The 24,887-nt window shown below is 53.8% G+C and overlaps 3 protein-coding genes across 6 annotated transcripts in view; 2 read left to right on the top strand and 1 right to left on the bottom strand.

The window, feature by feature from the left end:
* Positions 1 to 24,887, bottom strand: part of Prkcsh (protein kinase C substrate 80K-H) — an 827,425-nt gene that overhangs the window by 752,896 nt on the left and 49,642 nt on the right. The gene's annotated exons all lie outside the window — the stretch shown is intronic.
* On the top strand, positions 315 to 19,210 carry Znf653 (zinc finger protein 653). Its single transcript, XM_051156066.1, is given in 10 exon segments — positions 315 to 1,225; positions 4,142 to 4,185; positions 6,591 to 6,806; positions 16,355 to 17,005; positions 17,131 to 17,308; positions 17,410 to 17,521; positions 18,244 to 18,358; positions 18,686 to 18,785; positions 18,885 to 18,897; positions 18,899 to 19,210. Coding segments are annotated over 10 exon segments (1,887 nt in total). The 5' UTR covers positions 315 to 932; the 3' UTR covers positions 19,064 to 19,210.
* Positions 22,636 to 24,887, top strand: part of Elavl3 (ELAV like RNA binding protein 3) — a 35,102-nt gene continuing 32,850 nt past the window's right edge. For all 3 annotated transcript variants that reach the window (XM_051156078.1, XM_051156079.1, XM_051156077.1), the window contains exon 1: positions 22,636 to 23,038. In XM_051156078.1, coding sequence (XP_051012035.1) covers positions 23,030 to 23,038 — 9 coding nt within the window. In that variant the 5' untranslated portion in view covers positions 22,636 to 23,029. The remainder of the gene's footprint in view (positions 23,039 to 24,887) is intronic.

The raw sequence follows: 24,887 nt of genomic DNA, 5'->3' as shown, positions 1-24,887 counted from the left end.
TGAGCCAGGTGCCAGCGGTGCATGTAATCCCAGCACTCTAGGAGTCAGAGGCAGGCAGATTTCTGTGAGTCCAGGACAGCCAAGGCTACAGAGAAGCCCTGTCTCAAAAAACCAAAAATCTGTCTATGTACTTTGTGGTGTGGAGATCAGAAGACCACCTGCTGGAGTCAGTTCTGGCTTTTGACCCCGTGAGTCCCACAAATGGAATTCAGATTGTCAGGTATGGTAGCATGGCCTTTACCTGCTGAGCCATCTTGCTGGCTTTTTTTTTTTTAAGATTTATTTATTATGTATACAATGATCTGCCTGCATGTACATCTGCTGGCCAGAGGAGGGCATCAAATCACATTATAGGTGGTTGTGAACCACCATGTGGTTGCTGGGAATTGAACTCAGGACCTCTGGAAGAAGTCAGTGCTCTTAACAGCTGAGCCATCTCTCCAGCCCCTTTTTAATCTTTTAAAAAATTTATTTACCTTTATTTTATGTGCATTGGTGTTTTGCCTACATGTATGTCTATGTGAGAGTGTAATATCTTTACGTTAACTGACAGTTCTAAACTGTTATGTGGGTGCTGAAATTTGAACTCGAGTCCTCTGGAAGACCAATCAGAGCCCTTCACAGCTGAGCCATTTCTCCAGCCTCTTCGAGAAAAATCTTAAACCATACTGCTCTAGAATTCAAGAGACGGCTGAGGATAACCTAAGTACCTGGGATCCTGCTGCCTATATTTCCCAAGTAACTGGTTACAATTGGGGTGCACCTCCATGGCCCAAGACGGATTAGGCGCATGCGCAGTTTTGGCTAGCTGTCCTGGTTTGGCGCCGCGGGCACTGAAGACTGTGAGAAATCTCCCGGCGGCGCAGACTAGGCACGCCACTTCCGGTCGGGGCTCCTAACAACGGGGGAGGCCGGTAACCAGGGTGGGGGGGATGGCGGAGCGGGCTCCAGAGCCCGGGGCGGAGGCAGAGGCGGGCGCAGGCGGGGAGGCGGTGGCAGAGGAGGGCGCGGCAGGCAGAAAGGCACGGGGCCGGCCGCGGCTCACAGAATCGGACCGGGCCCGGAGGCGGCTCGAGTCCCGGAAGAAGTACGACGTACGGCGCGTGTACCTGGGCGAGGCGCACGGCCCCTGGGTGGACCTGAGACGCCGCAGCGGCTGGAGCGACGCCAAACTCGCCGCCTACCTCATTTCGCTGGAGCGTGGCCAGCGAAGCGGCCGCCACGGGTGAGGGGGCGCGGGGCCGGGGAGGGAGGAGGGAGGAAAGCAGGGAGGGGTGAGAAGAGCTCGGGGCCCCGCCCTCCGCCCCCTGCACGCCCCACCCCGCCCACGAGGCCCCGCCCCCTGGCCTCCAAGCCGGCTTAGAACTGAAGCATTTAAGCAGCCAGACCCTTCAAACGCGCCGCCTCCGGCCCGCTGGCTACCCAATGCAAGCTTTGCCGCACCCCTCTGTCCGCCTCCCGGAGCTCTGACTGGCCCGTCTGGGGGCGGGACGGGGAGGTCGATCCGCCCCCACTGGCCTCTATTGGGGAGTCTCACAGGTGCTCCAAAGACTGGTTTTCTGTGTATGGGTGCCTTGCCTGCGTGAATGTATGTGTGCTATGTGCATGCCTGCTGTCTGTAGAGGTCAGAGGAGGGCGTCGGATCCGCTGGAACTCTAGTTATAGATGGTTGTGAACCACCATATGGGTGTAGGTCAGAAAACAGTCTTAAGGACTGAGCCATCTGTTTCAGTACCCTTGTCAGGTCTGCGTACAAAGACAACAGGTGAAGACTTTGCACAGTACGCTGGTGCTCAGTTAGGTCAGTTAACTTTTTTTTTTTTTTTAAATTCTGACCTTTCCTGGGCAGAGTTGCTCCCCAGGAAGCAAGAGGCTTGAGGAGTGACTATGCAGCATGGCTTGGGTGTCTGGATAAGAGTAATTTTTATTTGTTTGTTTGCTGAAACAAGATTTTTCTACATAACCCTAGCTGTCCCAGAACTCGATCTGTGCATCAGGCTGGCCTTGAAGTCAGGAATCCGCCTGTCTCTGCATCCAGAGTGCTGGGACTAATGGCATGCGCCAAGCTTGGCATAAGGGCTCTTTTAAGAATTTGCTATGGTGTGTTTGTATGTGTATGTGTGTGGTGTATGTAGGCTTACATGTAGAGGTGGGAGGACCACTTTGCAGAGCTGGTCCTCTCCCACCATGTGTCTTATAGGGATCAAACTCAGACCATAAATGACTCATCACACTGTAGTTGTCCGCATATGCCATGTGCTGCTTGCCCGCACTGAGAAGCTGGCTCTGGATGGATGGCTGTCCCTCCTCATTTGAGACCCAAGCATGTTTGTCTCAGTGTCCTCCACTACCCTTTGTCTTAGGTAAGGTTGGGTCCTCTAACTCTGATGGGAAGAGAAAAGAACAGCAGAACCGCCCATGAGCAAAAGCCCTGTGCCCTTAAGAACAGCAAGAAGGTGGCACATTTCCAACAGAGGACCCCCATAATGCAGGGATAGCCACAGAGGGAAAGAGAAACCTCCACCTGGAACTCCAGTGGAAGCTGCAGCTTCTCTGGGCAGCTGCTGCTGCGTGCTGTGACACCCTGTTCAATATTATCTCTCTCTGGTCTGCACAGATAGTTCCAGCCAGCCAGGGCTACATAACGATACCTGGTCCTGAATAAAACACAAAACAAGAACACAGCTTAGAAAGGATGTGACTCCACAGTGAGGAGTCACAGTGTAGCCTGTTCACTCCTGTTTGTTCTCATCACCTGAATGATTCTTTACGAGTTGATGCTGGGGCTAAAGACGATGGCTCAGTGTTAAGAGCATGTGTTGCTCTTTCAGAGGACCTGGGTCTGGTTCCAAACATAGAGATTATGGTTCACAACCATCCACAACCACAGTTCCAAGGAATACAGTGCCCTCGTCTGCCATCCAGTCTGGGTACTCGGCGCAGACCTGCTGCAGAGACATAACTGCAAACAAAAATGTATGCACATGAGATAGTAAAATCATTTTTAAAAAGTTATCCAGGCATAGTGGTGCAGGCCTTTAGTTCCAAGCTCCTTGGAAGCAGATGCAGATAGAGCTGTCGAGTTTTAAGCCAGCCTGGTCTACATATTACGTTCCAAAGATAGCCAGGGCTATAGAGAGATCCTATCTCAGAGGAAAAAGAAAAAACAAAAATAAAACCACTTTGATTCTGAGGGGCAGTAACCAGCCAGGAGCAAGGGGCATAACTCAGTGGTGAAGTGCCTAATACATGAACCGCCCCCCCCCACGCACTAGTCGGGCATATGGCTCCATCAGCAGCTTGCCTATCTGCATGAAGCTCTAGAGTCACTGCATGATCATAATCCCAGCACTCCCAGACCCGATGACCTTAGATGACCCCAGGATGCATACGGTAGAAAGAGAAAGCTGATTCTTCCAAGTTACTGTGCCATATTCCTTATCCCAGTAAGTAAATAAGCATAACACAAATTCTTTGTAAGAATCAAACTCTTACATTGAAGCAGGAGGAATGAGGGTAGGCAGTGGCAGGCCAGGAGGGAGGAAGTTGCAATAATCTCCCTGCCCTGCCTGTACCTCTTGAGTGTTGGAGTCATAGTCACAAGTTACCACCTTGGGTCTGTGGTGTTCAGGGAATGGAGCCCTGGGCTTTGTGGTGATAATAGTTTTCCTTTATTTTGCTTTTTGAAGTAGGGTTTCCCTATATAAGCTAAGCTAGCCTTGGCTTCTGCATGTAGTTCAGACTGCCCTCAATTCCTGATCCTCCCACCTCTGCCTTCTGAGTGCTGGGGGAGGCAGGCATCACCACCACTCTTGACTAACATTTTCAATCAGTGGTTGGTGGAATCTGTGGATACGGAGGCTGGCTCCACACAGGGTGTATGTCCCACAGGGCAGAAATCACGATGCCCTGGGCTGAGCCTTCTCCCACCCTCCCAATCCCACCTGCCCAGGGCCTTCCCTAGTAATGCTAGAACCCTCCATCATGGCAGTCACCCATGCCTGGGACTGCTGGGAAGGGACCAGGACAACTGCAGTTCACACACTGTCCCAGAGTTGAGGAACTGCTGTGGTTTTCTACCAGGTCAGGACTTGGGCTGGCTTGGCCCCTCATTCACCCTCACCACCTCTCTGTGTTGCAGGAAGCCTTGGGAGCAAGTCCCCAAAAAGCCAAAGCGGAAGAAAAGTAAGTGGAGCCACAGCCTTGGGAGGGGTGGGAGCACCTGCAGAGCATAGCCCAGACATGGCCGGTCACCCAGCGTCCCTGTCCCTCTGCTGCACTATGGGAAGGGAAAAGAGCCGGTCCCTACCTGCCTGCCCGAGGCAGAGCATGTCGTGTACCAGGTGGGTTGACTCTAGACAGGCCCCACCCAGCATGACCTCAATGCCTTCGGGTCGCGTCATGCCCCCCCCCCACTGTGGTCCCGGAGAGAACCACCTGGTGGCAGTGAGCCTTGCTCTGCCTCTTTTGATGCAAAGATCTCATGTAGCTCAAGTAAGCCTCAGACTCACTTTGTGCGCCACCATGCCTGGCAATTCTTGCTTTCTACCACATAGGTTCTGAGTATCTAACTGGGTGGGCCAGGCTTGGTAGCAAGCACCGTGACTCACTGAACCATCCTGGCAGCCCGTTCTCCCCCCACCCCTTCCTGGCCAGCTTTGCTCTATAAAGCAAGCTGGCCTCAAAACTCCAGCTTGTCTGTCTCAGGATTACAGGCATGCCTCGCCATTCCCATCCCCAGCTTTGGCACAGGAGTGAGCTATTATCTTTCTTCTTCCTCCCTGAAGGGTTAGGGAGTGCCAGACTAGAAATGGGGCAGCTGTGGAAGGAAGTCTATGCCACTGCCGTGCTCCTCACTAGGGCGAGACTCTGGGTGTACTCCTACAGCCCAAATGCCTCTTTTGGCCCCCTCTCCCTTCCAGCCCTACAGGTGGCCCCAGCCTTCTTAATGCCCTCATGGCTTCTCTGCTTCCTCCTGCCTCCTGCAGTCCCCAGAGGTGGACTCCTGGTTCTCCCCTGGCCACTCACTTAGAGCTACTCAGCCAGATTGTGGCAAACCAAGACCTGAATGCAACCAGTCTGGCTCTGCAGTGCCTACCCTCCAGCACCCTCACCATGTCTGGGAGCTCTTGCCTTAGCCAGCCCCAAGGAAGCAAAATTGATTGACGTCTCTGCCTTTGTGGGACTGGCACTCTACTGGGGAAGACAGACAATAGGCCTCTTAATAGATGGCCACAGGCAGCCTCTTAGTGCTATTATAAACAAACCAAAGTTGGCTAGACCGACTCTGGAAAGGGTGGCTTCTGAGAGGAGGGTGCATGTGGGGAGATTCCTGGATGAAGGCATTGAGCAAGGCTGTTCCCTGGAGCAACAGGGCACAGCCATACCCATGAGCCATACCCAGCTCAGCTGAAAGGCAGCCATGTGGCTAGAGATAGTGAAGAGAAGACAGACACAGAAAGGACAGCGTGGGACCTGTCAGTACATGGCCTTGCTACCCACCGCAGCACTTGCTCCTCACCCTTTGAGGTGGTAGCCAGTGGATTTTGAGCTAAGCGATGACATGTCGTGCTCCCCTAGTGCCCCCTTGTGGCTGTAGATGGCTACATGAAGGGAGCAAGGAGACTTTCGGGGACCGTGTGGGATAAATAGTTTGGTTTGGTTGGGGGGTGTTGTTTTGTTGTTTTTGAAACAGATTTCTCTCTGTAGCCCTGGCTGCCCTGGAACTAGCTGGCCTCAAACTCAACATCTGCCTGCCTCTGCTTCCAGAGTGCTGCTATTAAAGGTGTGTGTTACTACCACCTGGCTGCAGGATGAAGATTTTTATTAAGAAACAGCTGGAGGGCTGGAGAGATGCCTCAGAGCACTGCCTGCTTTTCTAAAGGTCCTGAGTTCAATTCCCAGCAGCCACATGGTAGCTCACAACCATCTATAATGAGATCTAGTGCCCTTTTCTGGTATATAAGTGTACATGCAGGAAAAACACTGTACAATAATAAATAAATAAATCTTAAAAAAGAAAAGAAACAGCTGGAGCTGGGCATGTAATCCCAGCCCATAGGGAGGCAGAGGCAGGCAGATCTCTGTGATTTCGAGGCCAGCCTAGTCTACAAAGTGAGTCCAGGACTACACAGAGAAACCCTGCCTTGAGAAAAAACTAAAAAAGGAAGAAACAACTGGATGTGGTAGCACATGTCTTTAATCTCAAAAGAAACAGCTAAAAGCTGAGCAGTGGCACACATCTTTAATCCCAGCTCTGGATAGACAGAAGCAGGCAGACTACATAATAAGGCTCTATTTAAAACGGCGGAAAAAAAAAAAAAAAAAAAAAAAGGAAAAGAAAAGAAACAATTAACAATTCTTGTGGCCTGTGCCAGTCTCCATTATCTGTCTGACTTCCTCAGCCAAGGACAGTCCTATCTCCGCGTCCTAGTTTTCTCTAGGTTGTGCCACCTCTCCAAGCCTCAGTTTCTTCTTCTTCTGCAGAGTGGCAGTGAGATTCAAGAGGCAGTCTCAAACTGTGGGACTTTTGGGCCCCAGGGGGAGTGGAGCACCTGTTCTCACAGCCACCTGGGGCCGTGTGTCCGCAGGGCGGCGGCGCAATGTGAACTGCCTGAAGAATGTGGTGATCTGGTATGAGGACCACAAACACCGCTGCCCATATGAGCCGCACCTGGCTGAACTTGACCCCACCTTCGGCCTTTACACAACGGCCGTGTGGCAGTGTGAAGCTGGACACCGCTACTTCCAGGACCTGCACTCCCCGCTCAAACCCCTCAGTGATTCAGAGCCTGACAGTGACAAAGGTGGGTCTGCGGGGCAAGGGCAGAGGGGACAGCAGGCATGGGGGCCTCTGCACACTTCCCAGGGGGATCACCATGGGCTGCCCTCCGCCTCAGGGAGCCATCACAAGTGCATGAGCCAGGGCTGTGGCACTGTCCTAAGGGCAGACTTGTAGCCTTTGAGTCCCTGCCTAGCTGAGCAGAATTCTGTCCTTCTACAAGCTAACAACCTTCTAATTTCCTCCAGTTCTTTTAGCTCTGTCACTCTCACTCACCCTCTTTCTAACTCTTTCCCTTCTTACCCCACTGTGTTCTCTTCAGCTGGGTTACTGGTTTTCTTTTTGTTGTAAAGATCTTATGCTTTTCTTTATCTTTTTCATCTACTTTTGGGACAAGGTCTCACTATGTAGCTCTGGCTGGCCTGGAACTTGCTAATTTAGACCAGGCTGCCTTTGAACTCACTGATCTGCCTTCTTCTGCCTCCTGAGAGCTGAGATGAAGGCATGCACCACCACACTCAGCCCTGATCTGTTTCCTCAAGTCAAGTCTTTTGATACAGCCCAGGCTGGCCTTGAGTTCTGGACAGTTCTCCCACCTTAGCCCAGCAAGTACTGGGATTGCAGGTGTGCATGCAAAGCCTAAGCCTTCCTAGCGTGTTTTAGGCAGGGCTCTACCACCTGGCCATGCCCTTCGCTCGTCACTACAGATTCTAGGCAGGCGCTCTTCCACTGAGCCACACACCCATACCCCCACACCCCTTTCCAGCCCTTCATTTTTTCCATTGTTTATTCTGTACATTGTTTTGCTCGTGTATGTCTGTGTACCACAGTGCCTTTGGAGCCAGAGATGGTGCATCTCCTGGGACCGGAGTTACAGATGGTTGTGAGCCACCATGTGGGTGCTGAGAACTGAACCCTTGTTCTCTAGAAGAGCTATCAGTGCTCTTAACCTCTGAGCCATCCCTCCAGCCTCTTTCAGCCTTCTTTTTACTTTTAAGTCTGAGATGTAGTCTCACTAAGTCACCCAGGCTGGCGTTGCACGCTCTGGAGCTCAGGTGAACCTTGAAAATCCTCCTGTGTCAGCATCCCAAGCAACTAGAATTACAGGCCTGGGCCACACTCAAGTTTCTTTCCTGTCCTTGATTTTCTGTTTCCCACTGTCATCCCTGTCTCCCTACTACCACCCTCTGTTCCCTGAGTCTGTCACATGTTTTATCCCCTACCTCTCTCTCCTGTCCCACACAAGTCACACTGGGCTAGGTGCCCACTGAGGCAGAGAAGGACTCTAGGGAAGGCTCAGGTGCATCATGGTGTGGGCAGTGAGGATGCTGCATGCTACCTCAGCACTTGGCGTGACTGACAAGGCCTATAGGGCCAGCTGCCAAGTGCTGTGGCAGGCCTGAGGGTGGAGCTAGTCATCAGGGCTAAGTCTGTGCTGGCAGGCGTCACCAAGCAGGTGGCATCCCAGCTGGCTGAAGGGAAGCTAGGGTGAGAAGTACCCCTGGTGGGACCCACACCCACGGCCACCCCGTTGGGCCTTGGCCAGTCTCCAGAGGACAGGCATCCTCCTCAACCTGCCACTCCTCCCTCAGTGTGCCCTACTGGAGGCCCTTTACTGGGCCATCTGACTCCTCCCAATGCTCTGTCATTTGTGTTGCCGTACAGGTCTTGAGGAAGCCCAGGAGGATTGGCACTAGTCTATCTGGTACCTTAGGCAGAGATGGTATCACCCCAAGCCAACACTGACCTCCATAATTGGGCTTTGGGAATGAGCACCGTGGTCCATTAGCCACGTCTGCCCAGGCAGCAGTAAGGAAGTGGATTTGCTCCTGTCCTAGGCTCTTCCCCAAGCTCCTCTCCGTACCATGGCCCTTGCCTGGGATGCCCTTGCCACCTCTCTCATGTCAGCCTGAATGAAGTCCAGAAGCACACAGATGCTCCTTTCCTTGGTTGCTGTGGCACAGAACCCAGACCCTGACACATGCTAGGCACGCATTCTCCTCTTGAGCTTTTTGGGAGCTGGGGATGGGCACCAAGTTGCCCATGCTGGCCTTGAATTCACTTTATAATGCCAGTAGGCCTTAACTACCAGTCTTTTGCCTCAGGCTCTTGAGAAGCTGGGGTCGTAGACTGGCACCCCCAGGCCTGGTGTTATGGGTGGCAGGGAGGCCTGTCCCTCTTCCCAGCCACTCTGTGGCCCCTGAATCCGAATGGATGGCATCTCCATGCCTGTGTGGGTCAGAGTGCCCAGAGCAGTCCACCTAGAAAGAGAAAAGCCTTATCTAGGTTCTCGAGGCTCTGGCCCTGTCAGAACCTGATGCTCAGGGTTAGCAATAGTGGGAGTGCCTACAGAAAAGAGCCACTCACTACAGCTTCCACCAGAGCGAGCCAGAGCAAGCTGAGGTCCCACAGTTTTCCTCAGGGCACACCTGTGACCTCAGCCTGCCTGTTAAAAGCTCTACCACCTGCTGTTGTGGTTAATGTAAAAGTATGGCCTAATAAATATTTATTATTAGGCTATAGTTATTATGGTGGTACTAGACCTCAAATGCAGGCCACTTTGGTGAACACTTAGCCAAGCCATAGCCATGACCCAAGGGCTACTGAGAAGCCAAAAACAAAAATCCAGAACTCCATCTACCTCATCTACCCTTTAGGTCTGTTTTCTATTTTTGGTTTTTCCAGACAGGGTTTCTCTGTGTAGCCTTGGCTTTCCTGGACTCGACTTGTAGGCCTCAAACTCACAGTGATTCCCCTGCCTCTGCCTCCTGAGTGCTGGAATTAAAGGTGTGCACCACCACGCCTAGCTCTGTTTTCTTAATAATTAGCCCTAGTGCTAGTTAGACTGGCAGCAGTGATTCTGTGGCCCACCATGGTGCTGTGAAGGCAGGCTATGCAAACAACTACAGTAGGTACCAACCCAGGCTCTGGAGCCATAGAACCCGGGGTCCCAGACAGCCACGCCCAGTTGTATTATGGGCATAACCAAAGTCCCAGCCACTCATGGCCCCGATCCCTTCAGTTGTGTGTGGAGTTCAGTAGCAAATACCTGATTGAGATGTTGGGCCCGCATGGGATTCCCCTGGAGCTAGTGTTGCAGGTGGGAAGCATCCTGGCATGGTGTTGGGACTGAAATGAGAACCTCTGCAGTAGTTAGTACATGACATGCTCTTAGCTGCTGAGCCATCTCTCTGGCCCCTTTAGGCATTTCTGTCCTAGAGCAGAAGCAGGCAGTGAGCAAAATAATTAACACAGTCACAGCGTCAAATACTCTGGGAGAGGGGCTGTTTGAGACGGATGATCAGGGCGCCTCCCTGAAAGTCAGTGAGCGGCCTGCAGCTCCAACCAATGCCTGAGAGAGAGGGGTTGGCAGGTGGGATTGCAAGTAAAAGACCCTGAGGCCAGAGCTTGTCTCATGCCTCTGGAGTAAGAGCCCTAGAGAGGGAATGAAGAGACAGTCAGGGAGACAATTGGAGACAGGTAGTATGGGCTGCTGAGCTACACTGAGTGCCTTCCGAATACTTACAGGAAGATGACCTGGCCTTGAACTGACACACATTAGGACTTTTTTATTTTTTGTGTTTTGGCTTTTGGAGACAGGGCTTCTCTGTGTGGCCCTGGTTGTCCTGGGACTAGCTCTGTAGACCAGGCTAGCCTCAAACTGAAAGATTTACCTACCTTTGCCTCCTGAGTGCTGAAATCAAAGTGCACCAATGCTGAGTGCACCAGGACACCCAGCAGTTTTATATGTTTTGAAATTTTATTTGAGTTTGAGTGTGGGTATGTGGGTAAGCATGTCACAGCATGTATATCAAGGTCAGAAGACAACTTATAGGAACCAGTTCCTATGTGGTTGTCCTGGATGGAACTCAGGTCCTCAGAGGTTTGGAGATAAGCATCCCACTGGCTCCATCAGTTCTTACCACTGGCTGATGCTCTGAACTCAGCACGCACAACCCACTTGCTGCCTTGTACCTGGAGACTCAGGATCTTTTTGTCCTGTGGTTCTATTGCCCTCCTAGGCCTGCCTAGATGGATGGTGGGCACAGGGGGCAGGGAAGTGGAGCTTGGCCCAAGGGAAACCACATCTGCTGCTACACTGGTTGGAACCAGTGCTGGACTGTCCACCTGTTGCAGGGCATGGGAGATGCAGCCCAGCCGGGTGTGTGTGGAAGGAGGAATGACTGGATGTGGGAGCAGCTGGCCTGTCTGTTATAGGAAGTGATGAGCGGGCTCTCAGGAGCAGAGGAGCAAGCTGCCTCTGTTGTACGAATGCTGAGGCCGTGACCAGCATCTGTAGAGATTGAGGAGAGACAGTCGGGCTGTGGGTGGATGGGTTTTGGATGCAGTCCCAACAGGTTTTGCCGACAGATTGGAAGTAGGTGTGAGAGAGAAAGTCAAGGATAGCCCCAGGACGTTGGCTTGAGCCACAGGAAGGACAGAGCTGCCACCCTGTTGAGGCAGGGCCACCTGTGAGCGGCACAGGCTCTGTTGGGAGGATCTGGTGGAGGAAGTCCCAGTGCTGCTGAGTGGTTCTGAGATGGCAGGCGGGCGCGGAGGGTGTGGTACCAAGAACTTGGGGCTCCTCGGAGGCCCAGCTCCTTGTAAATGCATAGAGTTACTAGCACTGGTGTAGCCTATGGTGTCATAAAAATAGAGCTCAGGAGCTCAGGAGATGGCCGAGTTGGTAAAGTGCTTGCTATGCAAGCATGAGAACATGAGTTCAATTCCCAGCACATACATCAAAGAGGCCAGCTACCATGGCTCACTCCTGTAATGCCAGCAGTGGGGAAATGGGGATAAGAGGCGCACGCGCATGCTTGCGCACACGCACACACACACACACACACACACACACACACACCGCCGGGCTCAGTGACCAGGTAGGCTAAGCAAAGGAGTGAGCTCAGTACTGAAGGGGAGATTCTTGTCTACAAACATAAATTGGAGCTAGGCATTGTGCACACATCTTTAATTCCAGCACTTGAGAGACAGAGGTAGAGTTCTGTGAGTTCAAGGCCAGCCTGGTCTACCGAGTAAGTTCTGGGCCAGCCAGGGCTACAAACTGAGATTCAAAAATCAGAGGATTCCAAAAAATAAAATAAAAATAAATGAGTAAGGTAGGCAGTGACTGAGAAACCCAAAACTGGTTTCTGGTCCACACATGTCTGTACACATGTGCACACATGCACACATACACACCCGGGAGATGCAGCTGCACTCTGCGGCCACAGGTTCCATCCTCAGAGCTTCTGTCTGCGCACAGAGTCAGTCATTCAGGACTAAGCTCAGAGAAAGGTCAGCATGTAGCGGTCACCCTCACACATCGCCGTATGCACCTCTTTCCTTTTAATTTCTGGGTTCTTGAGATGCTTAGTCCTAACTTCCTTCTGTTTTGTTTGCTTCCAAAAGAATACAGTATTGAAAGAGTAGTCTGTGTTATATCAGGTATTATAAGTGATTTAAGGCAAGTGGAAGAGTGTATAGAGGTCTATGAAGGCTTACATCGATACATTTATTTGTTGGGTGGAGTGTGTGTGTCATGACACCATTGTGCATGTCAGTAAACATCAGAGGTCAACTTAATGGAAGTTCACAGGGGACAGTGGGGGGGGGGGCTGGGGGTCAAACTGAACCTCAGACCAGGAGGCTTTTTTTTCCCCCAGTTTTTTGTGACAGAGTTTCTCTGTGTAGTTTTGGCTGTCCTGGACTTGCTTTGTATACCAGGCTGGCCTCCAACTCACAGTGATCTGCCTGCCTCTGCCCCCTGAGTACTGGAATTAAAGATGTGTGCCACCACGCCTGGCTGTTCTTTCAGTTTTAAAAGAAGATTTTATTTATTTTATGTATGAGCACTCTAACTTCATGTGCACCTGCCTGCCAGAAAAAGACATCAGATCTCATTATACATGGTTGTGAGCCACTGTATGGCTGCTGGGAATTAAACTCAGGACCTCTAGAAGAGCAGCCAGTGCTCTACTGCCGAGCCATCTCTCCAGCCCCATGGTTTTTTATTTTTTTGAAACAGGTTTTCTCTGTGTAGCCTTGGCTGTCCTGGAACTCGATCTGTAGACCAGGCTGGCCTTGAACTCAATGATCTGCCTATCTCTGCCTCCCAAGTGCTGGGATTAAAGGTGTGTGGGACAACACTCAGCTTCTCTGCTTGCTTGCCTTTCTTTCTTTCTTTCTTTCTTTCTTTCTTTCTTTCTTTCTTTCTTTCTTTCTTTCTTTCTTTCTTTCTTTCTTTCTTTCTTTCCAGGTTCTCATGTACCCCAGGCTGGCCTTGACTCAATATACAGCCAAGATGGCCTTGAACTTCTGATCCTCCAGTCTCACCACCCCAGTGGGGGAGCTGCAGCATCACGCGTGTTTATGCAGTGCTGGGGATAGAACCCAGAGCTTTGTGTGTGCTAGGCAAGTGCTCCTCCAACTGAGCTGCAGCTACAGCCTGCAGATACTACATTTTAAAAAACTATGTAGGTTGGGTGTGGTCATGCACACCTTTGGTCCCTGTGCTTGGAGAGCAGATGCAGGTAGATCTCTGCAAGTTCAAGGCCAGCTGGTCTACAGAGTGACAGCTGCGGCTACCTAGGAAAAACCTTGCGCTCATCGTCCCCAAAAGAGTATGTGAGTGTTTGTGGGCATACGTATGTGCACCACATGGGTGCCCAGTACCTGTAGAGGCCAGAAGAATGTCTCAGACCCCCTGGGACTGAAGTTATAGGCAGTTGTGAGCTGCCATGTGGGTACTGTGAAGTGCACTCTGGTCTTCTGCAAGAGCAGCCAGTGCTCTTAACCACTGAGCCATCTCTCCAGCCCACAAATACTGCATTTAAATAAGGGATTTGATCTTCTGAGTATTTTGATATCAGCTTGGAGTTCTAGAACCAATCTCCTCTGAACAGTCCTTAGAATTTCCCGAGTGTAGGGGTGGTTACGTTCTCTTGTAAACAGCCTCTCAATGAGTAGTTAGAATCTTCTCAGTTTACCTTATCAAAGTGTGTGTACACATCCAGTGCTGGAGTTAGAGGTGGTTGTGGGCTCCTTGAGATGGAGCGTGGGTCCTCTGGAGGAGCACAAGTGCGCTTTCACCCTCAGCTGAGCCGTCTCTACAGCCCTAGTAGCTGTGGGCTGTGTACTCCTATGGAGCCACTGGAACAAGGAGCTCTTTGGGATACCTACCCCTGCTTCTCTGCTCCTTACCTGAGCTAGGTCAGCATCTACAGAGCTGCTGGGTGGGGCTTGTCATCTAAAAGGCCAAACACAGCGTCAGAGGGGAGAGTAACCCAACACCTACCCTCCGGGAGGAGCCCAGCATTTGCTCCTGAAAGATCTGAGCCTGGGGAGATGCTCAGTCAGTAAAGAGCTTGCCGTACAAGCATGAGGGCAGGAGTTAGGGTGCCCAGCAGCCACAGGAAAGCTGAGTGCTCAGAGGTGCTTGTCGCCAGGTCAGATGCCTGAGTTCTGTCCTCAGAGCCTACATACTGAAGGGAAGGAAAGAGCCCACTCCTGCAAGCCGTCCTCTGACCTCCACACATGCACACCGTGGTGTCCCCTACCTGCAAGTAAATAAATTTGAGAAATAAAAATAATAAGGGAGCAAGACTGAGGAAGACAGATGTCCACCTCTGGCCTCTGCACACCAGGCTCTGGAGCAATGAGCAGATTGCTCTGGAGGTGCAGACACTTGATGGTGCTAATATGGAGGTGCTCTCCAAGAGGTACAGGAAGACCTAGGCACGTGACTGGTGTTGCTCTCTTCTGACCACTGATGAGTTGCACCTCAAAGTAAAGCTGTGAGAGAGGCTGACTGAGGGAGAGCTTTCTAGCCTCAGGAGCCTTCCCAGCAAATCATGCACCTGGGAGCAGCAGCATGGGAATCCCCAACTGACACTTACACAGACAGACAGACAGACAGACAGACAGACAGTGCTCTAGGACTTTGTACAGGCATCACAAGTGGAGAGTCCTGTGACAGAGCCCTAGAAGCTTGCTTACTCCAGGTAGATTAAGTGAAGTGACCACATTTAACATGAATCTAGCCAGTGTGGAGTCAGCGCTGATGCTGGCCGCTTTTGATCCCCGTTCTTGGGAGGCAGAGGCAGGTGGATCTCTGAGTTCAAGACCACCCTGGTCTACATATGAATTTCAGGCCAGGGAGGAGCACTGAGGGCCTAGCAAAGAGAGACCATGGTGATTGAGTACAGCCAGCCACGTCAGAAACAGAAACCCAGAAGGCACCACTGGCTTTGGCTCTGAAAGTCACAGCACCTTGTTCCTGGTGACACATAAATCCCAGCAAGAGCTCCCCACCCCCCTCACCCCCAGTGTGGATGTTTTTACATGAGTGGGGGTAGAAGCCCATGGATAACCTTGGGTGTCATCCTCATAAATGTCATCTACCTCCTTTGAGACAAGCTTCCTCAATGTCCTGGAGCGCACCAATAGGCTAGGCTGTCTGCTCAGGAGCCCAGGGACCCTCCTGTCCCTGCCTCATCAGTGGGGGGGGGGGGGGCTCACACATGCACACCACTAAGCCTGGCCTGACATTTTGAAATAGTTTTACATACTATTAGTGAGTGAGTATGTAGCATGTGTGTGGCTCGGGGGGCATTGGTTACGAGGGCATGCATGCCACAGAGCAGTCTCTTTCCACCTATGTAGTGTATTTTTCTTTTCTTTTTTTTTTCTTTTTTTGAGGTAGGGTTTCTCTTTCTCTGTTTAGTCTTGGCTGTCTTGGCCATACTCTATAGACCAGGCTGGGCTCAAACTCAGAGATCACCTGCCTCTGTTTGGGGACTGCTGGGATTAAAGGTGTGGGCCACCATGGCCAGACTTATTAGTCACTTTTGTGTTGCTGAGATAAAACACCATGACCAAAAGAGACTTATGGAAGAAAAAATTTGTTCGGACTTATAGCTCCAGAGGGGTAGTAGTCCATCTGGTGGCAAAGCATGGCAGCCAAAGTACAAACACAAGCAGAGAGCTAACGGAAGACAGATGAGGCTAACCTCAAATCTTGCCCCTGGTGATGCACTTCCTTCAGCAAGGCTCTACAACCTAAACTTCCCCAAGCAGTGATACTAACTGGGGACAAGTGTCCAAATGCCTGAGCCTATGGGAACAGTTACTGTTCAGATCACCACATGTCGGTTCCAGGGACCTAACTCAGGTAGCCAGGCTTACCTGGAAAAGGCTTTTAACCACCAAGGCAGCTAGCTCACCCGTCAACACAGAAATATAAAGACTTATTTTTATACTATGTGTGTGAATGTTTAGTCTGCATGTATGTAAATGTGCATGTGCAGTACTAGAGGAGGCCAGAGAGGGTGTCAGATCCCCTTCAACTGGAGTTACAGACTGGACTGAGCACCATATGGGTGCTGGGAACTGAACTCTGGTCCTCTCAAAGAGTAGTAATACGTTTAACTGCTGAGCCATCTTTCCAGTTCCCATGCGTGGTGTTTCACATGAATTCTGGGAATGGAACTCAGATCTTTGTACTTAAAAGACAAACCCTTTCGGCTGAGCCACCTCCCCAGCTAGTAACCGTCTCCTCCCTTCTCTCTGCAGTGGGCAACGGCCTGGTGGCTGGCAGCTCTGACTCATCCAGCTCCAGCTCCAGCTCTGACTCGGAGGAGCCTCCTGAGGCCCAGCCAGCCCAAGCCTCCGCTGCTGCTGCTGCTGCTGCTGCTGCTGCTGCTGCTGCTGCTGCTGCTGCTGTCGTCACCCCCACCAGCCCCACAGGCAGCAGTGGGCTTATCACTCAGGAAGGAGTTCATATCCCCTTTGATGTCCACCACGTGGAGAGTCTGGCCGAACAGGGCACCCCTCTGTGCCAAAACCCTGCAGGCAGTGGGCCTGAGGCCCTAGAGACGGTAGTGTGTGTGCCGGTGCCCATGCAAGTGGGCACTGGCCCTGGCACCCTCTTTGAGAACATGCCCCAGGAGGCACTGGGTGAGGTGGTGGCCAGCTGCCCAGTGTCAGGCATGGTGCCTGGCTCCCAGGTGATCATCATTGCTGGTCCTGGCTATGACAGTCTCACAGCCGAGGGCATCCACCTCAATGTGGCTGCTGGCAGTGGCACTCCCAGCAGCGGCCTGGGTGAGGAGGTATCCTGTGCCATGATGGAGGGCGTGGCAGCCTATACACAGACGGAGCCCGAGGCCACCCAGCACAGCACCATGGACACCACCTCTATAGCCAGCATCGAGACGAAGAAAGGTCTGGGGGTGCCACTGTGGCCTATGGCAGGGGTTGGGAGGGGTGGCAGAGGGGAAGGAGTGGCTCTCGAAGTGAGCTTCTTGACAGCCTTATCCCCACAGACACCACCCCATGTTGCCCCGTAGAGAAGGAGGACCTGTATATGCTCAAGGAGGAGAAAGAGGACGCGGTGGCCCCACAGCTGACAGAGCTGGCAGCTGCCATGCCTGAGAACACAGAGGCAGAAGCAGATGTGGATGGAGAGGAACTGGACGGCAGTGACATGTCAGCCATTATCTATGAGATTCCTAAGGAGCCCGAGAAGTGGGTGCGAGGATGTGTGGGTGGGACTGAGGGCAAAGAAGAGCTGCAGGCGTAGAGCCCACTGCCCACGCACCCTGACGCCACAGGCCCCTTCTCTCCAGGAGACGGCGGAGCAAGCGGTCACGGGTGATGGACGCTGATGGCCTGCTGGAGATGTTTCACTGTCCCTACGAGGGCTGCAGCCAGGTGTATGTGGCTCTCAGCAGTTTCCAGGTGAGGCTACTCCCCAGGCAGGGCTGGTGCTGGGTCCAGATGGCCTGGGCCACGTGGCTGCATGGAGAGTTCTAGGTGTAGTGGTGCAGGGCCTGCCTCCATGAGCCCAGTTCATCCCAGCTGGCCTCTCTGCAGACACCAGGCATAGCCGTCTGGTCTGACCATCACTTCCCAGTCCACCCTCTTGGTCTTCCATAGGAAGACTGCCCTAGTCCCAGGGACTATCCATGCATGGGAGCCCCGGATCCTTCTACAGGTAGACCTCTCCCTGTAGTTTGCCTTCTGTGGTATGGATGGTATACCCTAGGGGTAGAATGGACTTCCCTCATCTTATCACACTCAAGGCAGCACCTGCAACCTTTTGACTGGCTGAGCATGTATTAAGCACTTAGGCTGTTCTCATGGGTTAAAGAATGAAAAAAACAACAAAGTGGATCAAGTTGCCCCGCCCCTGCCACCCCAGGGGCAGTGTAGCACCTCGGAGGCATGGGCCAACCACTGTTCCCCAAGGCTCGGTGTCGTCGTGTGTGCTGGGCTAGCAGCAGGAGCCTCCCAAGGTTAACAAGCCCAGAGCCAGGACTGGTAAAGCTTTTCTTTGACCAAGCTGGACACCTTCCAGTCTAGGCTGACTATGGCTTCTGCCCTGGCTCCCCGCGTGTCTCCCCCACTTTAAGAGCCCCTCCCCATGGGCCCATGGTACCCACTCCTCCTCTCACTCCTAGAACCACGTCAACCTCGTGCACCGAAAGGGGAAGACCAAAGTGTGCCCCCACCCTGGCTGTGGCAAGAAGTTTTATTTATCCAACCACCTGCGACGTCACATGATCATCCATTCAGGTCAGGCTCTGCCAGCCGGGACCCATAGGCCAGGTGTACTGCACATGTGTAAATTCCAGGGTCCAGGAGGTCTGTGCTGTACCCACATTCATACCTGTCCCAGGTGCTGGTTTTCTTGTGCAGTTGTCCCAAGCCCCAACACGGGTCGTATGGGAGCCTATCTTAGCTTGGCAGTTGACACCTGGTGTCAGGAACCTCATCCCTCTTCTTACTTAATGTCACTCCAGCAGACATCAGCTCTTAGGGAGGTGGGAGTGGAGGTGGGGGTAGCTATCTCCTCGTAGTCACCTCTACTGGGCAGTGTCCTGAGACTGCTGCCACCTGCAGGCGTCCGAGAGTTCACCTGTGAGACCTGCGGCAAGTCTTTCAAGAGGAAGAACCACCTGGAGGTGCACAGGCGAACACACACCGGGGAGACACCCCTGCAGTGAGTGTCGGGCGCTCAGGAGGGAGGGGACCTAGGCCGGCTGCAGGGGAGGCTCAGCTTGCAGTGTGACCCGCTCTGAGCCCGTCTCCCGCCACACAGGTGCGAGATTTGTGGGGTACCAGTGCCGGCAGCGCGCGTCGCTCAATTGGCACATGAAGAAGCACACAGCCGAGGTGCAGTACAACTTCACGTGCGAGCGTTGCGGAAAGCGCTTCGAGAAGCTGGAAAGCGTCAAGTTCCACACACTCAAAAGCCACCCGGACCACAAACCCACCTGACCTGCCCACGCCCACGGACCTCAGCCTCTATTTATTTGTACTCTTGGACATTATGTCCAGATCTGTCAGAGCCCGAGACACCCACTGGGGCTGCCCCAACCGCAGGCCGGAAGGAGGCATTCCCCACTCTCCCCTGGGCAGGTGCCCCGCCCTACCCCATCATATCCCACTCGTGGAGCTGGCGCCTGGGACTGCACTGCTGAACAGTGTCAAGAGCGCAGAGTGAGATTAAAGTGAAAAAAGATGCCCTTCCCTTAGGCCTGAATAATTATAGGGGCTGGTACCTCTTTGTGACCAATTAACCTGCTCTCTTCCTGGCCAAGGCTAGGTTGGGAATGGCTGCCCCTGTTAGCCTCTGCTCCCACAGGGTAGATGTGAGGGACCAGAATCTTGGTGCTTGTACCTCCCAAGTCTCATAGAATATTCATTCCTGGCCCAGAGGGCTGTGGGAGGAGCTAAGCTGTTGAACAAACGTTTGGAAACCCCAAAATGAGACATCTGCGCTGGGCAGAGAATGGAGTGATGGGTTGGCTTAGGAAGGGAGGGGCCTTCCCTGAGGAGGTGGCTTTTGCCCTTTAGCCAGAATGACAAAGAGAATCCATCCTTGTATGGGAGAACGGCTCCTTGTGTTCTTGGAACAGCACGCCATGGGATAAGGGCTGCCTTGGACCCATGGCATGCAGGGAGAGGGAGGTGCCACCACCAGGTGGTGCGCAAGCCGTTTGTCTACTCGGGGTAGTTGCTGCCACGTGACCCAGGGGAGCACAACCACGAGCTCTGGCACGTGCCCTTGGGAGCCCTGGCTCACCACGCGCAGATTGGTCCCGGTGGGGTGGCAACAAGACTCAATTCCCATTTGGGCCACATCAGCCTGGTGCAGAATTACGGGTCTGGTCTAAGAGCCCCTTCTCTTACTCGCTCAATAGGACCAGGCAGTTTCCATGGGAACCGCGGCTTTGCCCCAGGAGTGGCCTGGCGGCAGACACCGACTCCTAGCCAATGGGAAAGTGGGGGCAAGGCGGGGGTGAGCTATCGGTTGGAGGAGGTCCCGCATAGGCAGCCGAGTTGCCCCACAAGCCCCAGAGGAGCCACTCGGGAGCTCGTTCTGCCACCGCCCGTATTGCGTGGGTCACTGTGATTAGCCCGCCCTCTCCAGCGTGGCAGCATTCTAGGCGTGTGCTCTCTCATTGGCTCAATCTGCAGGGCTTCTTGCAATTGGGTCTCTCGAGAGTCATTTTTGATTGGGTAAATCTCTCTCGAGAGTCATTTTTGATTGGGTAAATCAGGCTCTTGACAAACTGGATTCTGAAGGGGCGTACAAGAATAAGAGTAGGGTTGCCAAGACAGCTCATGGGTAAAAGCATCTGTCCCTCAAGACTGGCAACCTGAGTTCGATTCCTGGGAGCCATACGGTGGAAGAGACCTGAATCCCGAAATTTTCCCTCTGACCTACACTACCTGCGCGTGCGCATGTGTGGAGAGGAGGGGGGAGGGACGGAGGGAGGGGGGGGAGAGAGAGAGAGAGAGAGAGAGAGAGAGAGAGAGAGAGAGAGAGAGAGAGAGAGAGAGAGAGAGAGAGAGAGAAGGGGTGTTGTTAGGCTAGGTACTGCGGCTCTGGTTAGAGGACTTGACTGTTGCCAGCAGCGCTTTCCCACCTTGTCAGACCGCTGTCTGTGGTGCTGAAGCCTTTGGCTCGTCCCCTTCCAGCCCCAGGAAATGCACTAGATTGTGGCTCCAATCTCCTTAAATAGGAATGTGCTTCCACGGGAGAACCAGTCACACGCCCAGAAAGCCAGACATCAGCCAGTAGGACTGGCAAGCCCCGCTTACTCAAGTTTGGAGACCTATCTATCTATGGCTCCCAGGTTGTATGACTCCAGTGGGGATAGACCGTCAAGAACCATTAGCACAACCCTCTTCACCTGCTTCGGAGCAGCGTGGAATCCCCACCCCCACCCCCGCCAGGAAAGATGCCAGCGCCCACGTTCTGAGTTCTAGAGTACTTGGCACACTCAAAACCCACAAGCTCTAGTTTCCTTCCATAGATGATAAAGTAAGGCCACCCCCACTGCTTAATCACCTCCTCACTTCCACTTTTCCTTTCTTTCTTTCTTTCCTTCTTTCTTCTGTTGTTGTTCTTGTTTGATTTTGTTGCTTGTTTTGAGACAAGATCCATGTAGCTCAGGCTGACCTGGAATTCACTATGTAGCCGAGGATGATTTTGAACTTCTGACCCTTTTGCCTCAGTTTTTCGAGCATTGGGATTACAGCCTTGCAGCACTATGCCAAGTTTTTGTGATGCTTGGGATGGAACCCAGGGCTTTATGTGTACTAGTGACTGAGCCAATCCCCAGCCCAGTTTTAAAAGGTATTATTATTATTGTTGTTGTTGTTGTTACTAGTACTACTACTGTGTGTGTGTGTGTGTGTGCGCACGCGCGCGCGTGTGTGTGCATACCTCAGGTGTGTGTGCATGTCAGAGGGCAGCTTTATGGCTCTGGTTCTCTCCTTCAACCTTTTCACGGGTCCCAGGGATCAAACTCAGGTTGCCGCCCAGCATAGTGACACATGTCTTTCACCCCAGCCCGTGGGAGAGGCAGATGGATATCTGAGTTGGGGGCCACCCTGGTCCATCAAGAGAGGACAGCCAGGGCTACACAGGGGAACCCTGTCTCAAGAACAAAATAAAGCAAAACAAAACAAACAACAAAAACAAAAACACCTCAGATTTCCAGGCCTGCATGGCAGGAATCTTTCCTGCTGAGCTATGTCTACTGCTTCCTAGACCCTTTTGTTGTATTTTATTTTATTTTATTTTTGGGAAAGGGCCTCATGTAAATCAGGCTTTGAACTCCTGATGCCCCTGATTCTCTGTCTTCCAAAACTGGCCTTACAAACATGTGCCATTATCCGTGCCTTTTCTCTTTCTCTTTTCTTTTCTTTCTTTCTTTTTTCTTTTTATTAAAAAAAAAAAAAAAAAAAAAAAAAGACAGTGTCTCCCAAGTAGCACACAACAGGCCATATAAGCCAGGTCACCTTTGAGTCCTGTGTCGCCTCTGCTAGACTCAAACTACCAACGCTCCTCCTGGCTCACCACACCTAGTGTTATTTCTAATAACATCAGAGGTCATGTGGAGACAAACACTATTCACCTCGGATCTAGCAGGACATGTCTGGGTCTCTGTCCCCCTGGTTGTGTTTGGGCCACGGGAAGCTTCCTTTACCCACTTCAGAGTTAGATGCTGGACGAAAGAGAGGAGCCCAGTTTGTCTGCAAAGCTAAAGGAATACTGAAAAAGGAGCATCTAGACGGGACTCGGTGTCCGCGAGCATATGAGAGCCAAAATCTAAGGCCTCAGCCCGTTTGTTCTCAGAATGCGGAGTCCAGGCCGGCACACACTCGCTTGCTTCCACCTGCCGCGCCGTCGGGAGCCGGGAGGAGGCGGGGACACGCTGTCCCAGCCAATGAGCGACGCCGGCGCTGGCAGCTGCCGCTATAAAGGGCTGGGGGCGGCGGCGGTGCTACCCAGAGCGCGGAGCGCGCAGCGCGGGCCGGAGGGAGGGAGGGAGGGTGGGCGTGAGGAGAAGACCCGGCACTCGGCATCCGGCAGCAGGCACCGGAGAGGCCGGACGGAGGTCCCTCCGCAAGAAGGCAGAGCTGCCGAGATCTCAGTCTAGAAAGGGCGACCTCTCCGGGCCCCTCAGGGCCGCGCACCGGGCGTCCTCCATCGCGCGCCCGCTCCCTCCATCCACCTGCCGCCGGGGGCCCGGCCGTCGGCGCGCGCATCCCCAGGCTTGGGTCAGTTCCCGGCCTTCGAGGGCGCCGCCGTCTCCATCTCCGCCTCTGCAGCGTCCGCAGTCGCAGACGGCCGGGCGGGACCCCGGCGTGAGCACCAGGCGCCCCCCCAGGAGTGCACGACCCCCGGAGCCGCCCTCGATACGGACCGCGCCCGCCGGGCATACAAGAATGGTCACTGTAGGTACTCCCTTGTCGCCGCTAGACGAACACGGGAGGGAGGGGCTGGGGCTGGCTCCACAGAGACGCTGTGGGGTGGGGGGGTAGGACCAGGCCTAGCTAGGCCTGGATGGGGGGGGGGGTAGGACCGCGCCTCGGGCCTGAGAGTGGTCAGAGCCGCATCTGGAGTTCTGGGATGTGGAGCCTGGTCTGAGAGGCTTTGGAGAGCTGGGCTGTGTGTGGGGTGCCTTCAGCCACCCGGGGATCGGGGTGGCCCCTCTCTGGAAGGCTGTGGGGGAGGGGCCACGGCGGCGGAGGATGCTTCCAGCATCCCAGGCCCAGACCCGCAGGCGGCCCAGGGGAACGCCGGCCCGATCGCCTGATGTTGGTCGGGGCAGAGGCCACACGGCATTCTCTAAGAGCTTTTTTTTTGGGGGGGGGGGTGGATGGAGAGGCGGGGTGGCTCTCGAATTGCGCTGCCCCAGGCCCCGGCCGCACCCGAGAGGCGGGCATTTTCGTCCTCAAGCCCCGTCGACCTTGCGGCAAGCGGGGAGGGGAAGAGGAGGGGGCGCCCTGAGGCCTCGCGGTTGCTGCCGTGGTCCCTTTGTCTCTCCGCCGGGCTGTAGCCTCGCGCGGGGCCTTGGGGCTGCTGGGGGGGGAGGGTAGGTGCGGGAGGGGGGCTTCCCATTCCCCGGCCGCTGCCTCCGTGTGAGGGAGTTTGGGGCTGCAGCAGCACCCCATAGGGCCTGCTGTACTCTCCCTCCCCCGGCCAGGGCTCCGGGCTTCGGGGTGACCTTGAACGCGCCCGCAACTCGCGCCGCCCGGCCAGCGCACAGTCGCTTTCAGCAGCCTCAGAGCTGGTCAGCTCCCGAACTCGCGGCCCCGCCCGGCAATGCCACGCCCTGTCGTGCCACGCCCATCCAGGCCCCGCCCCGGGGACCCCAGGACCTGCCCTGGAGCGAGCCCTCGGACCTCCACCGGGCAACCCGGGCGTGTCCCGGGGCGGGGCTGGCCAGTGCTCACCGCACCCTGGCTCCACCCCCGCCTCCCTGAGCGACTAGCTCCCCGCGCCGCCGCGCGTCCTTTGTCTGGTCCCCGCGCCCAGCCTACCTTTTCTGCTCTCCGGAGATCTCTTCCCGTGTGTCTGAACACCAAGTGTTGTTAGCGGCCTCTTTTTCGAGTCATGGCTAACACAGTGCGGATCGGGAAGTTCAGTAGTCCATCTTGGGTCGGCCCTCTCCCGGTTCCCGGACCAGCCCACCTGGCTCTAAGAAAAAAAACCCACCTCCTCCCCATGCCTTCCCAAAGGTTCATTTTGCTGTGTGACCTGAGGCTGGTTCCTTACCATCTCTGAGCCTCAAGGTGCTCATCCAGGTCTGAGAACAGGAGTGTGGCCTCCTGGGGACTCTGAGAATCCCTTTAACAATATATCACCGCCTAGACTTCCCCTCATCTGTTGTTCTGCCTGAAAAGGATGCGCAAAAGAAGAAGTGTGATAAGAGGTTACAGCAGGGCCTGGGCCCCTCAGAGGCCTGGAACTCCCGTTGGTGGTGGTGTGGACACTCAAGGACAGACACTGTGAGGATAGACCAGGAGGAAGTGAGGGGATGGATGAGACGGTGAGGGCCCCTCGCAGAAGAAGTAGAAGGAAAAGGGCTCAGAAATAGAAGGCTCAGTCTGCACCACGTGGTGGCCCTGACTTACCGTGCATAGATAGCCACTCAATGCCCTATTGTCACCAGTATCCAGGCATCTGTCACTGTGACTGGAGCCCAGAGGCCCAGCTGGAGGCCAAAGGGGGTCTGAGGAGCAAGTGGCTTTAATTGTGTTTTTGAGGAATCATCCTTACTTCAGCTGTGTGTGATTGGGG

Source organism: Acomys russatus, chromosome 14 (assembly GCF_903995435.1).
Source record: "Acomys russatus chromosome 14, mAcoRus1.1, whole genome shotgun sequence".
Taxonomy (NCBI): Eukaryota; Metazoa; Chordata; class Mammalia; order Rodentia; family Muridae; genus Acomys; species Acomys russatus.
The sequence above is the reverse complement of the archived record's forward strand: the minus strand, read 5'-3'. Positions and strand labels throughout refer to the sequence as shown.